At 47.8% G+C, this 17,949-nt stretch overlaps 1 protein-coding gene across 1 annotated transcript in view; it reads right to left on the minus strand.

Moving 5' to 3' along the window:
* The window catches only part of ARPC1A (actin related protein 2/3 complex subunit 1A), a 133,029-nt gene that overhangs the window by 46,762 nt on the left and 68,318 nt on the right, over nucleotides 1–17,949 (minus strand). The window contains exon 5 of the mRNA XM_086940650.1: nucleotides 8,742–8,849. Coding sequence (XP_086796776.1) covers nucleotides 8,742–8,849 — 108 coding nt within the window. The remainder of the gene's footprint in view (nucleotides 1–8,741; nucleotides 8,850–17,949) is intronic.

Consider the following 17,949-nt stretch of genomic DNA (forward strand, 5'->3'; position numbering starts at 1 on the left):
GTTCTGTCTCATATGTGGTTTATCTGTTCTCATCTGAGTTGCTCTTTCGCTTGTTTGCTTCTCCCTATCAAGCTTGTTGCTCCTGTGTTACTCTTTTTCCCTTCTCCTGCACACTACCCATTGCTTCCTGAACCCATCCGCTCATCTGTTGCACCCCACCCCTGCAGTTCTATTATTAAGTCAAATGTTTTAATGTTATATCTTACTTTAAATTTAAGTGCTTTTGTGGTACTTCTTTTTCATTTACAGATCTGTTTTTGATTTTTAAAAAAAGCATTGGCTTTATTTTGGAGCCATATGCATGCATGATCACTTTTGCACATCGTGATTATGTGCATACATGACGCATGCAAGCACATACAAAATAATGCTGCCGCCAAGTCACCACACCAGATGCTGTACAGCATAAAAGAAAGAAAAAAAAATGGTATTGAGATCTACTGGCTCTGCTAAATAGAAGACCTACTGGGTTTGCTAATGTGTGTTTGTTGCAGAAGGAATTCTAGTGAGATGTGATGTGGACAGTTTTTAGGGCTCGCCTGCTGATGCGCTTCTGCGCATCGCTGGCGAAGCTCTATTACGGCTTATCCAGTGTTGATCCACCACTGGCGATTTCTTCAAGTGCATGTGCTTTTTAGGTCATTGCGCAAGCGCAAGCCCTAAAAAGCGCGTGCACAATGCCACCAGCCCCCTGCCTGCCTGCCTCGCATTACCAGATCAAAGGCAGCCCAGCCCCCCTCCCACAAGCTTCTCAGCGTGTGCTCTGCCTCAGGCCTGCATTTCTCCTCCCCTCTGGCAAACAGATAGCCGCAATAAAACCCTCCCTGCTCAGCTTTTTTTTCTCAATTTCTCCCCGTCTACACTTCCCATTAGGAGCCCTTCCTCCCCCCAGATAATCTATCTCCATAAGAGATAAGCAGCTCTTCCACCATCTCAAACCCGTATTAGTGCTCCTCACTATGCATGTTTTTACTTAGAAAATCAGCACAATGCAGCAGTGTGACATCAAGCCAGGTTCATCGACATCACTGCAAAAGTAAAGTTTTTATTCCCCATTTCCTCTTCAAGAAAGTGACTGCGCATCAGCCTCTACGGATCAGAAAGCGGAGCCCCTCCACTGACCGGGCTGCGAGTCAAATGGCCATGTTTCACAAATTATGGTTTTCGTGGTCTTATTCTGGAGTAGCCCTGTTGGCAAGAGAGGAAAGAGCAAGGCTCTGACAGTCAGTCCTCCTCTGCTTCATAGTATGCCGCGCCACTATAGTAAGTTGAACAAGGGATATTATTTGACAGAAAGAGGCAACCTGCATCTATGCACGGAAATACATTGAGCAGTCTACATTTTTATTTTTTAAAGCTACATACAATGCACCATAACTATTCTAGGTCTACAAATGGAAATACATAACAAGCAATATTTTTATTTATTTAAGAGGTGCATACCTAAAAAAATGATTACAAAAATTAAACATCAACTAGTAATTAAAAAACCTAGCAATTAAGATATGCCACGTCAAATAATAACTTTTGTCGCCAATTAATTATCAGTGTCTGGAATGGATATGGTCACACCCTCACTCACCCTCAACCCCTCACCCTCACTCACCCTCAACCCCTCACTCACCCTCAACACCTCACCCTCAACCCCTCCCTCACGCTCACCCACCCTCACCCTCACTCACCCTCAACACCTCACCCTCACTCACCCTCAACCCCTCACCCTCACTCACCCTCAACCCCTCACCCTCACTCACCCTCAACCCCTCACCCTCACTCTCAACCCCTCACCCTCAACCCCTCACCCTCACTCACCCTCAACTCCTCACCCTCAACACCTCACTCACCCCCACGCTCACCCTCACGCTCACCCTCACGCACTCACCCTCAACTCCTCACCCTCAACACCTCACTCACCCCCACGCTCACCCTCACGCTCACCCACCCTCACCCTCAACACCTCACCCTCACTCACCCTCAACCCCTCACCCTCACTCACCCTCAACCCCTCACCCTCAACCCCTCACCCTCAACCCCTCACCCTCACTCACCCTCAACCCCTCACCCTCACCCCCTCACCCTCACTCACCCTCAACCCCTCACCCTCACTCACCCTCAGCCCCTCACTCACCCTCACTCACCCTCAACCCCTCACCCTCACTCACCCTCACTCACCCACCCTCACTCACCCTCACCTCACCCTCAACCCCTCACCCTCACCCTCACTCACCCTCAACCCCTCACCCACCCTCACCCACCCTCACCCACCCTCACCCACCCTCACCCACCCTCAACCCCTCACCCTCAACCCCTCACCCACACCCTCACTTACCCTCAACCCCTCACCCTCACTCACCCTCACTCACCCACCCTCACTCACCCTCACCTCACCCTCACCTCACCCTCACTCACCCTCACTCACCCTCAACCCCTCACCCACCCTCACCCACCCTCACCCACCCTCACTCACCCTCACTCACCCTCACTCACCCTCAACCCCTCACCCTCAACCCCTCACCCACACCCTCACTTACCCTCAACACCTCACCCTCAACCCCTCCCTCACGCTCACCCACCCTCACCCTCACTCACCCTCAACACCTCACCCTCACTCACCCCCAACCCCTCACCCTCACTCACACTCAACCCCTCACCCTCACTCACCCTCAACCCCTCACCCTCACTCACCCTCAACCCCTCACCCTCACTCACCCTCAACTCCTCACCCTCACCCTCACTCACCCTCAACCCCTCACCCTCAACCCCTCACCCTCACTCACCATCAACTCCTCACCCTCAACACCTCACTCACCCTCACGCTCACCCTCACGCTCACCCACCCTCACCCTCAACACCTCACCCTCACTCACCCTCAACCCCTCACCCTCACTCACCCTCAACCCCTCACTCACCCTCACTCTCACTCATCCTCTATCACCCTCAACCCCTCACCCTCACTCACCCTCAACCTCTCACCCTCACTCACCCTCAACCCCTCACCCTCACTCACCCTCAACCCCTCACCCTCACTCACCCTCAGCCCCTCACCCTCACTCACCCTCACCCTCAACCCCTCACCCTCACTCACCCTCACCCACCCTCACTCACCCTCAACCCCTCACCCTCACTCACCCTCAACCCCTCACCCTCAACTCCTCACCCTCAACACCTCACTCACCCCCACGCTCACCCTCACGCTCACCCACCCTCACCACCTCACCCTCACCCTCAACCCCTCACCCTCACCCACCCTCAACCCCTCACCCCCTCTCACTCTCACTCATCCTCAACCCCTCACCCTCACTCACCCTCAGCCCCTCACCCTCAACCCCTCACCCTCACTCACCCTCAGCCCCTCACCCTCAACCCCTCACCCTCAACCCCTCACCCTCACTCCCCCTCAACCCCTCACCCTCACTCACCCTCAACCCCTCACCCTCACTCACCCACCCTCACTCACCCTCAACCCCTCACCCTCAACCCCTCACCCTCAACCCCTCACCCACACCCTCACTCACCCTCAACACCTCACCCTCAACCCCTCACTCACCCTCAACACCTCACCCTCACTCACCCTCAACACCTCACCCTCACTCACCCTCAACCCCTCACTCACCTCACCCTCAACCCCTCACCCTCACTCACCCTCACCCTCACTCACCCTCAACTCCTCACCCTCAACCCCTCACTCACCCTCACTCTCACTCATCCTCTATCACCCTCAACCCCTCACCCTCACTCACCCTCAACCTCTCACCCTCACTCACCCTCAACCCCTCACCCTCACTCACCCTCAACCCCTCACTCACCCTCAACCCCTCACCCTCACTCACCCTCACCCTCACTCACCCTCAACCCCTCACCCTCACCCCCTCACTCACCCTCACTCTCACTCATCCTCTATCACCCTCAACCCCTCACCCTCAACCTCTCACCCTCACTCACCCTCAACCCCTCACCCTCACTCACCCTCAACCCCTCACCCTCACTCACCCTCAGCCCCTCACCCTCAACCCCTCACCCTCAACCCCTCACCCTCAACCCCTCACCCTCACTCACCCACCCTCTCTCAACACCTCACCCTCACCCTCACTCACCCTCACTCACCCTCAACACCTCACCCTCACTCCACTCAACCCCTCACCCACCCTCACTCACCCTCAACCCCTCACCCTCAACCCCTCACCCTCAACCCCTCACCCACACCCTCACTCACCCTCAACACCTCACCCTCAACCCCTCACTCACCCTCAACACCTCACCCTCACTCACCCTCAACCCCTCACTCACCTCACCCTCAACCCCTCACCCTCACTCACCCTCAACTCCTCACCCTCACTCACCCTCAACTCCTCACCCTCAACCCCTCACTCACCCTCACTCTCACTCATCCTCTATCACCCTCAACCCCTCACCCTCACTCACCCTCAACCTCTCACCCTCACTCACCCTCAACCCCTCACCCTCACTCACCCTCACTCACCCTCAACCCCTCACCCTCACTCACCCTCAGCCCCTCACCCTCAACCCCTCACCCTCACTCACCCTCAACCCCTCACCCTCACCCACCCTCACTCACCCTCAACACCTCACCCTCACTCACCCTCAACCCCTCACCCTCACCCACCCTCACTCACCCTCAACGCCTCACCCTCACTCACCCTCACCCTCACTCACCCTCACCCTCACTCACCCTCACTCACCCTCAACCCCTCACCCTCACTCACCCTCACTCACCCACCCTCAACACCTCACCCTCACCCTCACTCACCCTCAACACCTCACCCTCACTCACCCTCAAACTCAACATACATACATACATACCCTCACTCACCCTCAACCACTCACCCTCACTCACCCTCAACCCCTCACCCTCACTCACCCTCAACCCCTCACCCTCACTCACCCTCAACCCCTCACCCTCACTCACCCTCAACCCCTCACCCTCACTCACCCTCAACCCCTCACCCTCACTCACCCTCAACACCTCACCCTCACCCTCACTCACCCTCACCCTCACTCACCCGCACTCACCCTCACTCACCCGCACTCACCCTCACCCGCACTCACCCTCACCCGCACTCACCCTCACTCACCCTCACCCGCACTCACCCGCACTCACCCTCACCCGCACTCACCCTCACCCGCACTCACCCGCACTCACCCTCACTCACCCTCACCCTCAACCCCTCACCCTCACTCACCCTCAACCCCTCACCCTCACTCACCCTCAACCCCTCACTCACCCTCACTCTCACTCATCCTCACTCACCCTCAACCCCTCACCCTCACTCACCCTCACCCACCCTCAACCCCTCACCCTAACTCACCCTCACCCTCACTCACCCTCAACCCCTCACCCTCACTCACCCTCAACCCCTCACCCTCACTCACCCTCACCCTCAACCCCTCACCCTCACTCACCCTCACCCTCACTCACCCTCACCCTCACTCACCCTCACTCACCCTCAACCCCTCATCCTCACTCACCCTCCCTCAAACCCTCACTCACCCTCAACCCCTCACCCTCACTCACCCTCACTCGCCCTCACTCGCCCTCACTCGCCCTCACTCGCCCTCACTCACCCTCACTCACCCTCAACCCCTCACCCTCACTCACCCTCACCCACCCTCAACCCCTCACCCTAACTCACCCTCACCCTCACTCACCCTCAACCCCTCACCCTCACTCACCCTCAACCCCTCACCCTCACTCACCCTCAACCTCACTCACCCTCACCCTCACTCACCCTCACCCTCACTCACCCTCACCCTCACTCACCCTCAACCTCACTCACCCTCAACCTCACTCACCCTCAACCTCACTCACCCTCACCCACCCTCAACCCCTCATCCTCACTCACCCTCACCCTCCCTCAAACCCTCACTCACCCTCAACCCCTCACCCACCCTCAACCCCTCACCCTCACCCTCACTCAACCTCAACCCCTCACCCTCAATACCTCACCCTCACTCACCCTCACCCTCACCCAACCTCAACCCCTCACCCTCAATACCTCACCCTCACCCACCCTCAACCCCTCACCCTCACTCACCCTCACTCGCCCTCACTCGCCCTCACTCGCCCTCACTCGCCCTCACTCGCCCTCACTCGCCCTCACTCGCCCTCACTCGCCCTCACTCGCCCTCACTCACCCTCACCCTCACCCTCACTCACCCTCACTCACCCTCAACCTCACTCACCCTCACCCACCCTCAACCCCTCATCCTCACTCACCCTCACTCACCCTCAACCCCTCACCCTCACTCACCCTCAACCCCTCACCCTCACCCACCCTCACCCTCACTCACCCTCAACCCCTCACCCTCAATCCCTCACCCTCAGTCACCCTCACCCTCACTCACCCTCAACCCCTCACCCTCACTCACCCTCAACTCCCTCACCCTCACTCACCCTCAACCCCTCACCCACACCATCACTCACTCACTCACCCTCACTCACCCTCACTCACCCTCACTCACCCTCACCACCTCACCCTCACTCACCCTCAATGCCTCACCCTCACTCACCCTCAACACCTCACCCTCAACCCCTCACTCACCCTCACTCACCCTCAACACCTCACCCTCACTCACCCTCACCCACCCTCAACCCCTCACCCTAACTCACCCTCACCCTCAACCCCGCACCCTCACTCACCCTCAACCCCTCACCCTCACTCACCCTCAACCCCTCATCCTCACCCTCACTCACCCTCACTCACACTCACCCTCACTCACCCTCACCCTCACCCAACCTCAACCCCTCATCCTCACCCTCACTCACCCTCACTCACACTCACCCTCACTCACCCCCACCCTCACTCACCCTCACCCTCACTCACCCTCACTCACCCTCACCCTCACTCACCCTCACTCACCCTCACCCTCACTCACCCTCAACCTCACTCACCCTCAACCTCACTCACCCTCACCCACCCTCAACCCCTCATCCTCACTCACCCTCACTCACCCTCAACCCCTCACCCTCACTCACCCTCAACCCCTCACCCTCACTCACCCTCAACCCCTCACCCTCACTCACCCTCAACCCCTCATCCTCACCCTCACTCACATTCACCCTCGCCCTCACTCACCCTCACTCACCCTCACCCTCACCCTCACTCACCCTCAACCCCTCAGCCTCACTCACCCTCACTCACCCTCACTCACCCTCACTCACCCTCACTCACCCTCAGCATCACCCTCACTCACCCTCAACACCTCACCCTCACTCACCCTCACTCACTCTCAACACCTCACCCTCACTCACCCTCACTCACTCTCAACCCCTCACCCTCACCCTCACTCACCCTCAACCCCTCACCCTCAACCCCTCACTCACCCTCACTCTCACTCACCCTCACTCACCCTCACTCACCCTCTCACCCTCAACACCTCACCCTCAACACCTCACCCTCACTCACCCTCAACCCCTCACCCTCACTCACCCTCACTCACCCTCAACCCCTCAGCCTCACCCTCACCCTCACTCACCCTCAACACCTCACCCTCACTCACCCTCACTCACTCTCAACCCCTCACCCTCACTCACCCTCACCCTCTCTCACCCTCAACACCTCACCCTCCCTCACCCTCAACCCCTCACCCTCAACCCCTCACTCACCCTCACTCACCCTCAACCCCTCACCCTCAACCCCTCACTCACCCTCACTCTCACTCACCCTCACTCTCACTCACCCTCACTCAACCTCAACCCCTCAGCCTCACCCTCACCCTCACCCACCCTCAACACCTCACCTCACCCTCACTCACCCTCACTCACTCTCAACCCCTCACCCACCCTCACCCTCACTCACCCTCAACACCTCACCCTCAACCCCTCACCCTCACTCAGCCTCACTCGCCCTCAACACCTCACCCTCACTCACCCTCAACACCTCACCCTCACTCACCCTCAACACCTCACCCTCAACCCCTCACCCTCACTCACCCTCACAACACATATTGTGTTACAATAGGTGTCACATTTGCAAAAGATAAAACTATTGGCATTGTAAATAACAAAGCTATTAATTCGCTATTTTCAAAACAAGCACATAAATAAAAAATGTGTCCTTTACAATACCAATAGCTCAAACTTTCCTAATGCAAGACCTATTGCATTGCTGTGCTTCTCTCCCCTGCTGCACTCTCCTGCTCTCTAGAGATGTGGCCTAACGACAAGAGCTGCCATCTAAGTCACGTAAATACAAAATATGTTGCATTCCAAATGCTATAGGTGTCACATTCGCAAAAGTTATAACTATTGGCATTGTAAATGACAAAGCCATCAATTTAGCAATTTTAAAAACCAACAAATAAATAACATATGTCATTTACAATACCAATAACTCCAACTTTTCTAATGCGAGACCTATTGCATTTCCAATGCTGGTTATTTAATGCCTTTTAGTGTGTTCCTTGTATACGCCCATGCTAAAAGGGATATTTAAATACTGACAATTTTGACTTTTAAATGTTGAGTTCCCTAACCAACATTTAGCAAATTTCACAAATGTCAGCCACCATAATTTCTCAGACTTATCTAGTTAGGTGGCCAACTGCCATAGTGGCAAATATGATTTTTCAATTCTGCGTAAAAAATAAAATTAAAAAAAACTGCATACCTCAATAGACAGTCATCGAGTCAGTGTGAAAACACAAATAATGTACAACTTACAATTTTTTAAACATGAAACATTAGTACATTTACCTGTGTGTCCAGTTTGTTTTTATCTCACCTGCTTTTGAAATCACAGGATCCAGCTGCCAGCAAAACGTTGTTGGGATGCCAGTCTAAACTAAGCACAGTGGAACGAATGGGCTTCTTAATGTGTTTGCTCACCCACCTAAACAGAAAAAGATTGTATTTTACAAATCAAAATGAACAACATCCCCATGATCAAGCCCATGACCATAACAGTATCCAATGCTTTCAGCTAAAAGGTACACAGGAAAAGTGATTACAGGAGACACTAGTTTCTTGAGCAGGGTAACCTTACCAAACTCTCAACCTAATCCTTCCTGCCCATGCCCTTCCACCCCATGAAGATCCTTTAAAACTTGTCAAAGCTATATTTTTATTATTTTATTTATTTAAAAAGTTTTATACAGCGCTGGCTAGACCCAGCGGTATCAGAGCACTTTACATGAGAAGATAATATAAAGAAAACATGGCATACAAGTAGATAAAAAGATAATGGAAAAAACATGTAAAATTTACAAATCTAGACAGATATACATGTGCCAGAGCTGTACACTTCAAGTAATTAGGAAGATGATGTTCGGGGAAAAGGACAAATATTACTTAACAAATATAACCTGATGATTGGAGAACAGATGCAGGTCACAGGTTAGGACCCCAATAATAATTGGGCCAAACATGGCATACTAGTAGATAAAAGATAATGAAAACAAAATGCGAAATATAAAAATGAAATAGATTAACAGGGACAAGAGCTATACAAATAAAGTAATTAGGTAGAGGATGTTCAGGGAATGGACAAATAGTACTGAACTAAAACAACATGGTGAATTGGAGATAAAGTGGCGGACACATATGATCCCCAATAATAATTGAGGAGGTGGATTTTTAGGTCTTTTTTGAAGCTGAAATAAGAGGGGTTACAGCGAAGGTTTTTTGGGAGGGCATTCCAGATAATAGGGGCATTGCCAGAGAAGGAGCACGATTGTGTGGATTTCTTTTTATGCAGTGGTGGGATTAGGAGGAGGGTATTGGTGCTTCTCAGAGGTCGTGTGGTGCCCGCAATGAGGAGTTTCTTGGAGAGGTACTACGGAGTGTTTTAGTGGAGGACTTTAGAGTAATGCACGCATATTTATTTTTCGAAAATACTCTTTAATCTTGCATCATGTAAAAAAGGATTCTGCTTTTCAGTTGGAAAATGCTTTAGCTACTAGAGTCTCAACTTAGTGGTGGAAAATAAAAACAATCACTGAAATGCAGGTATGAAACACTTTGCTCATGACAGGAGATCTCAAACACTATGAATGGTTTCACCATGGAAAAGCTGAAAACAAAGGTAAACAACAAAAATTCTAATGTTACAGCATCGTTTGTTGAAATGGTGTTGCATCTTCAAAGATAGGATGTTTAAATGAAAAAGCTCACCATTGTGAAACGTGTGCAAACTAAAGCAAATGCTATTTTAGATAAAGCAAATACTACTAGAAACTACTACTAGAGGCCTTACTTTGGTCTCATATGCTGACGACACTCAGCTGGCGGTTACTCTCAGCGGGGATGCGGAGATTGAGGCCCCCAGGTTTCAGTCCGGACTGAAGGCGGTGGCTAGCTGGCTGACAGGCAATTGCCTTCAGCTAAACGCCACTAAAACAGAGGTGATGGTCGTCGGGAAGGGAGTGGAGCTGTGGGGTGACCACTGGTGGCCCTCAGAGTTGGGACCTACTCCGATCCCGGTATCGGAAGTGAAAAATCTGGGGGTATGGCTGGATGCGGGCCTCTCTTTTGTAGGCCATACTAAAAGAACCGCGGCCTGTTGTTTCGGTCTCCTGAGGGGCTTGAGACCTGTTCTCAAGTTCTTTGATGCCCCGACCAGGCAGCTGGTGATCCAGGCTACTATCATCTCCCGCCTGGATTACGCCAGCTCTCTCCTGGCTGGGGCTAACCAGGCTGAACTAACCCGTTTACAACGGGTTCAGAATGCTGCGGCGAGGGCGATTGTTGGTTTGCCCAGATTCTGCTCAGTGACAGGTGTCCTTCGCTCCCTACACTGGCTTCCGGTTAGGAAGCGCATCCTCTTCAAGGTTTTGTGCCTTGCTTTTAAAATCTTGAGAGGTACAGGCCCGGAAATCCTGTCGAGTTGTCTGTCTTTTTATGTCCCTGCCCGTAGCCTCCGCTCTCAGGGTTTGGCCCTTGCGGTGGTTCCCAGATTCAGGCTTAGCCGTATGGGAGGCCGCTCGTTTAGGGTAATGGCTGCGTCAGCATGGAACTCCTTGCCTGTTGAAATCCGCTTGCTGGAGGACCTTCTGACCTTTCGGAGGGCTATAAAAACCTTCTTGTTTTAGCTGTTTCTTAGTTTCTGTTCTTAGCCTGTTGTTGTGTTACGTGCTACCTTGTCTCTGCGCCAGGACGCTCCTTGGCTGGAGTATCTGTGCGCACAATAAATAGTCGTAACATAACATAACATCAATTACCTCATGTGTCAGGGTGATGTTGGAGAATGTTTAGAGAAAAAGAACTGATAAAGAAGTGGGCAAGAGAAATTCATAGCCAAGTACAGATGTTTTAAAGGTTCTAGGATTTGCAAAAAGAATGGTTTGTTAAATGGGTTGAAGATGAATAAGTGGGCATTGTAGAGTTGGGGAACCATCAATAGCAAACTGGATGAACAAGGTCCTGACAAATTGGCTCTGTGCTGTGAGATAATACCCTCTAGAATCAGGCAATGTAAAAATCACCTCAATCATACGGCGCAGTTATTGCATCAGAACTTTTAACTGTTTAATGAAAAGTAAACCCACGGAGGTTGGCAGAATGTAGTGGATGGAAGGGAATAGGACAGTGACCAACTGGGAGAACGAAAGACTGCAATATAACAAATGTTTTTAAAAATACATGTGGGAATTTAATACTGGGCCCTTTTCTTGGATGACTACCATCCTACTTGATGTTGATGAGACAAGGAGTTTACTAAACAGGTTACATAGCACGCTGGTGATTTAGTAATCTGAGAAGAAAATGTAGTGAGAGTGTAACAGGAAGGAGTTACAGAAGATTAGTATGAAACGACTTGAAAGAGCAACGTTCCCTGTAAACCTCTTACAAATCCATCTTGGATGCATACTAGCAATGGTCAAGTTCCGATGCGCACCCACAACATGACAGGTAAGAATTTGTACTAATTAGGAGATGCATATAAACTAAATCAAGGGCACTTAATTTTTTTGAAATGTATGGTGCAGACTCAAAGCAAATCACATACGTGGCAAATTATCACTGTTAAAACACCAATCCTAAAACAGGACTGGTAACGGTATCTACACTGTCACTAATTTGATTTAGCCAAAAATCTAATCCAATAACCTAATTAGAAAAGGTTAAACTCTAATCCAATATTCTAATCCAATATCCTTAATTAATTGTGATTAACAACCAAGTCTCTTTTCCTCAATGCAGTACAGACACAACAAGAGAGAATCACCAGGTGATGAACAATTATCAGAATAGGATAGGTTACTCTGCTAATTTTCCTTAACCCACCAGCAGCTTTTGATAGGATATAGCACTAGAATTTGAACTCTACTCCTTCAACTTTGTGGATTATCAGGCAGAACACAGGACCTAGTCATTTATACTAAGTAGTTGGAAGTATCTAGCATATAGTGTGGATGACCACTTTGTGGCAGGTCATAGGGTTCCTTTGACTCAACCACACAGTTTGGTTCTACATGTAATCTTTGTGAAACTACAGTCAGGCCTGTGAAACACCATTCACCTATGTGCTAATAACAGGATGCTTTATCTCAAGACTTTCAAAGTGAGTGATAATCACTACATGGACACTCACAACACTAACTAGTGCTGGATGTACAAGTCCTTGAAACTGGCCCAATAAAGATTAACTCATCTTGCACCCACCCTTACTAAATCCATGATTCAGGAATGCATATCCTTGTTCACCAACATTTCTCACACACACACACACACACACACACACTATTCTGGATTCCCATACATTCCTTTTACAACTTCCAAAACTAACCATATTCGACGTTTCAACTTTAACATGGTAACTACATTTAACTACAGATTTGTACCTCAGATTTGTCACCGCCCCATAACATCTATAGGCTCGAGCACTGAAAGGGTTTTAAGCAAAGTACTCCACTTCGATATCATTCCCCAGTCAATGAAATCTTGTTTCAAGATTCAGCAAATGTGAGTACATTCGTCCCACAAGCACACACACCACCAGCCATCACTGCACAATTCCTACAGGCACACACATCCACCACCCATCAATGCACCTACCAATTGTTAATGCATCCACCATAAAATATTGTAGCAATCGCTCTATGCTACACTTAACCTTTTCAAGATAATGCGATAAAGCACAGCACACCACCATTGCTAATATTCAAATGCAAAACACATTTTTCCTAAACACACACCACATGCTCACAAAAATGCATAAAATACATTGCCATTTACAAGGCCATTTTCTCTAACTCAAAAAAAAAAACCCGAGACCGATTGAATTTTAATGCTTGTTTAATTTGTAGAAGGCAGGAATTATGCCAATGTCTGTGGTGGAGTAATTCCAAATTCTGGGGGTGCTTCCTGACAGAATTGTTTAACTATTCTATATTTCCTCATAGTGAGCGTTTCAAAGATAGTGTCTGCTCTTCTCATACATCATGGCTCTCCAGAGATCAGATGCATGCACGTCCTTCCTTCAAGGGAATTGAAATAACCTATCCACGACAGAACTAGGGCCTGAACAACTATTTTGAGGTGAAGTACTGGGATAAATCACTTGACCATTTATTAGCTCTAGTTGAAATTGGGCTCTCGTGGCCAACTTGTTGATGTGGGTTTGAGGTTTTGGTGTTTCACTAGACTATGATGGAACCTAGTGATTTTGAACAGTGTTAAAGTAGAGATTTAGCCTGACTTTGGAACAAGGTTCGAGTTGGCTCAACATCCTGTTATTCTGAGCAATCACTTACTCTTCCTAAGCCTAAAAAGAATTTGACCCTGGGTAATGTTATCTGGTGCTCTCGAAAGGCACTCTTAACGCCTTTGGTAGAAGTTTGTGGTAAATATAAAACATACAAAATGTTAAGTATACATTTGGCTTGCTGTGAAGCTGTGATCTTTCCTCAAGCCACTTTTCAGCAGTTGTGTGGCTATTGTGCAAGGACGACAGAAAATCAGTTTTAAGGGTGTTGTGCTTTAGATGAAGATGTCATCCCAATGATTATTTATGAAGCTATGGAAAGGTCTTCTGAAGATTGCATTTTCAGATGGGCCTGTGTGTGGTTTGTGTATAAGTAATAGGTAAAGCTCAATTATCTACTGAATAATGTGGGAGAAGTGGAATGGAGCCTTGTGGGGCTTTCTGCTGAAGATTTGCTATGCCGGAGATGAAGTCCGCTATTTTCATGCACTGATTCCAGCTCTCGTGAATGGATATGAATCCACTTAGAAATGTGCCATTCAGGCCCATTCTGACATCAAGTGCAATACGCTGAGTGTTGAAGGCCGCTGACCGTTCTATTTCTGTTATTCACCTTCATTCTAATACAAACTTCACTGTACCATCTCAAAAGGCCTTTAAGCCAGCCCTCAAGGTACCTGATGGCAAATCTTTCCACTTTTGGTGGTGTTACTCCCAATGTACAGCAAGGAAACGTTTTTTCTAAATGTCTTGTGCTACAAAAGAGACTGTAAAAAATGGTAATACCAAATCTCAACTCTTAACAAAAGCACCAAATCTCTGGAACCTCATGATGTGTGTTTTCTGGGAACCCCTTTTTATCCACTTACCTGTAAATATGATATTTTTGTATACATCAAATAAAACCTAAATAATGTTACTACACCCATGCACTTCGACCATTGACTGACGTTTTTTCCTTCACTTTTACTACTGCTCATCTAAGCATATTCAGGAAAAAACTAAAAAGGATGTGGAAGATGAAAAGAGATGATTGGGAATATCACAAGTGGGTTTTTAGAAGCCATCTGAAAGAGATCAAGTTAGGGCGTCAAGAAAAACAGATTCCCAAGACGCTTATTGTCCTCCAGGAAGCTGACCGGGCTGCTCTCTGTATTCATCCCTCAACATATCGGTTGCCCTAAATTGGTGAGTTTTATACCCATTTGGGAAACAGAATGAAATCCTTATTGGTCCAGCAGAAATATGATCAAACAACTCCATGTCAACATTTTGGCACATTTCAAATGCAGCCCCTCTTTGTTGAGTCGGTAAACTGTAAGCCTCCCACAAGGAGGTGAATTAAATTATTGTATTGATGTAGGCATTTTTTCACATGAAGTGGAATATCGTCTGTAATATTCACCGCCAGAACAGAGTCAAGAAGCTTTTCCTAGTATGAACAGTCACAGTTTTTACGCAATGTGGTACTACAGTAAACCCATATCACATTTATAAATCAACTGAAACATGTTAAACGTATGACAGTCTTATTGCAATATATTAAAAACCTATCTGGGAGACTAATGGTCTACTTTGGTGCAGTGATAATCACTGGCACACGTTTTTAATACTCATTTTTAATGCTGTACCAATAAAGCCTTGAATATGAAGGTGCTTTAACAGTGCAGAATGGGGGGAAAAGTCAGACAAATTTATTGCTGGACATTGTTTCTTCTCCGCATCATTATGAATACATTGCTCCTACTAGAGAACATGCAGTGGTAATAACAGAAGTCATGCTGTTACTACCATACATCTACCCTGAAAAGTTTTTTTACAGCTTTTTGTTACTGGAAAAAGCGGTTGGAATTACCGGCAGAAACAATGTTTTTCTTTAGTTATTCCCCAAATAAAATGACCAGGTCTAAAAGATATTGCTTAAAGTGTTATCAGGTTTCTGCTATATTGACAGGACACGTTTATATTTAGGTCTTAAGAGTAGAAAACTAATTGCATTTGTCTATTTTTTTTTAGTTCAGTGGTAACACCAACTCTTGGTATATCACTCATATACATCAATGTATATTTGGTACGTTAAGGAACTCTTACACTGAAGATTGTGGCCATTTTGTTTTTAGATCACTTCATGCAAGTTTCATGGTCTTCTGTGTGCTTGTTTTGTCTTATGTCTTCTCATACCTCTGTAGCACATTCGGAAAAGTGACCGCTTACTCACACACCCCACCCTTTACTTTTTGGTAATATTTCTGCTCTTACTTTACAGCCCCACCTATGCTTGAGAAATCGGACCCTGTCCACTCTGCGTTCTCTTACTCTTTTAAACACACTGAATCTTGGGATATTCCTATTTATCTGGATGGCATTTTAAATCCCGTGCAAGGCCCAGATCTTTATAATGTTGCTTTGTGCGTCCAGGATACATGCCCACAGGCTCTCTAAAGGCTTACATATCTTCCAAGATCACATAATTTGGATCTCTGCTGCACCATTTTTAACATAAATACAAAGACATCATGGAAGGAATGCTTGAATTAATCTGAAACATGGGTCTGGATACAAGACATTCTTTTTTTAACAGTTCTCATTCGCCAATAAGTAACTGTCTTTACGAGGTATGGGCTCAAAAGCGGTCCTGGCAGGAGAGGGGCTCATCAGCATAAGATTTTCCAGCCCTCTCGATCGTCCCCCTAAAACCAGCCTCAAAACAACCAGGAGGGCAGAAGGGAGAGTGGCACCCTGGGATTACCTCCTCCCAACACGCCGTGGTATTACATAATCAGTGGACCTTTGGGTATACAAGACCTACTGTTACCAATATTTTAAAATATACATAGCATGGGCTTTGGTGCCACCCAGAAGAGTAACGCTCTCTCACCTCACGCTATTGGATGTTTGCTGCATCATTGCCCCTTCTAAGAAGTGCTTCCAACGTAATGAATGGACTATTTTTATCTGAAAGTATACGAAGGCCCTCACTTCCTGTCAATTGTCGGTTATATGTACTGTATGTAGAAAGCAATTTTTTATTGCTACTTTTTTTAAGCATTGACAAAATCAACAGGGCTGGTCTTTATACGATAAGCACAATGTATGTGTGCAGTAGATTTAATCATCATTGGCTACTACCGGTGTTAACATGCATTGGCACATTTAATCAATTATTGGCTTTACCAATGGTTGTTTTCCTCTCCCCACAAGGCTCAACTCAAATACAGTCTGTTCTCTATTCACAGTCTCTATAAATAATGTTGCAACAACCTTTTGCCGCAGTGATCTATAAATACTCTGGATTGAAATACTACACATGCCTGCCTCAGTTTGTCATCGCAGCTCATTAGAGAACTAGCGGCTGGAACAGATGCCAGCTTTTACTAAGCAAGTCAATAGCAATCAATATTGGACAACTGTACTCAGCATGAATGTGAGAGGCAAGACATAAGAAAAAAAAATGAACGCTAAATATAGCTACTGATAAAAAAAAGGAGATGGCTTGAGAAGAGACAGCAATGAACTGAAAACAGAAATTAATTTGCAACGTTAACAAGCATAGAATATTATGTTAAATACAATTAAGCGTTACTGCTTCATGCTCATGGCTTCTGCGATGGTTAACACCATATTTGAAGAGTGATAAAGCTAATTGTCCACCAGGCCTGCTCCTAGGTTGATGGTGCATAATAAGGGAACGTGCAATTAACCGTTTCTAATAGCCAACCGTTTTGAGACAATATAGCTAGTAGTCCCCAAACCCATAACTCATTTGACAAAGATAAATAAACAGGCCCGCAGTCTCTGCGTTCGTTCCCTGTCAGTGATCGTAGCATTCAAGCAAACAAACAATAGTTAGTGCCCCTAGTCAAGGTATTCCGATTGGACAAATCAACCTCAGCCTTTTCCTCCAGTGTACAGATAAATTACACTATGAAATGTTAAAAGATGTTCATAAAATCACTATCAGCAAAAAGAAATAAACATCAGGTAGCGTTAAGATCTAATATGCAGCGCTTTATCAAGATCATTTCCCTTATACGAGCAAACAATGCAAAGTAGCTAATAGCGAGTGAGATGGACTAAACCCAAGAGCCCCCTCACCAAACAAGAAGCATGATTCTGAATGACCTAAAGTCTCTAAACCGGGTCTCCAACCTTTTCTAAAGATCTATTTATATTCAACGACACCCAACCTTAGCTACTAACACATAATATCGGTGTTACAGTAGTGACCAGATCACATTAGAGAACATTAGTGGCCACCAATGCAGCATTACCAGCAATGTTGATCTCC

The sequence above is a fragment of the Lissotriton vulgaris genome, chromosome 10 (assembly GCF_964263255.1).
Source record: "Lissotriton vulgaris chromosome 10, aLisVul1.2, whole genome shotgun sequence".
NCBI lineage: Eukaryota > Metazoa > Chordata > Amphibia > Caudata > Salamandridae > Lissotriton > Lissotriton vulgaris.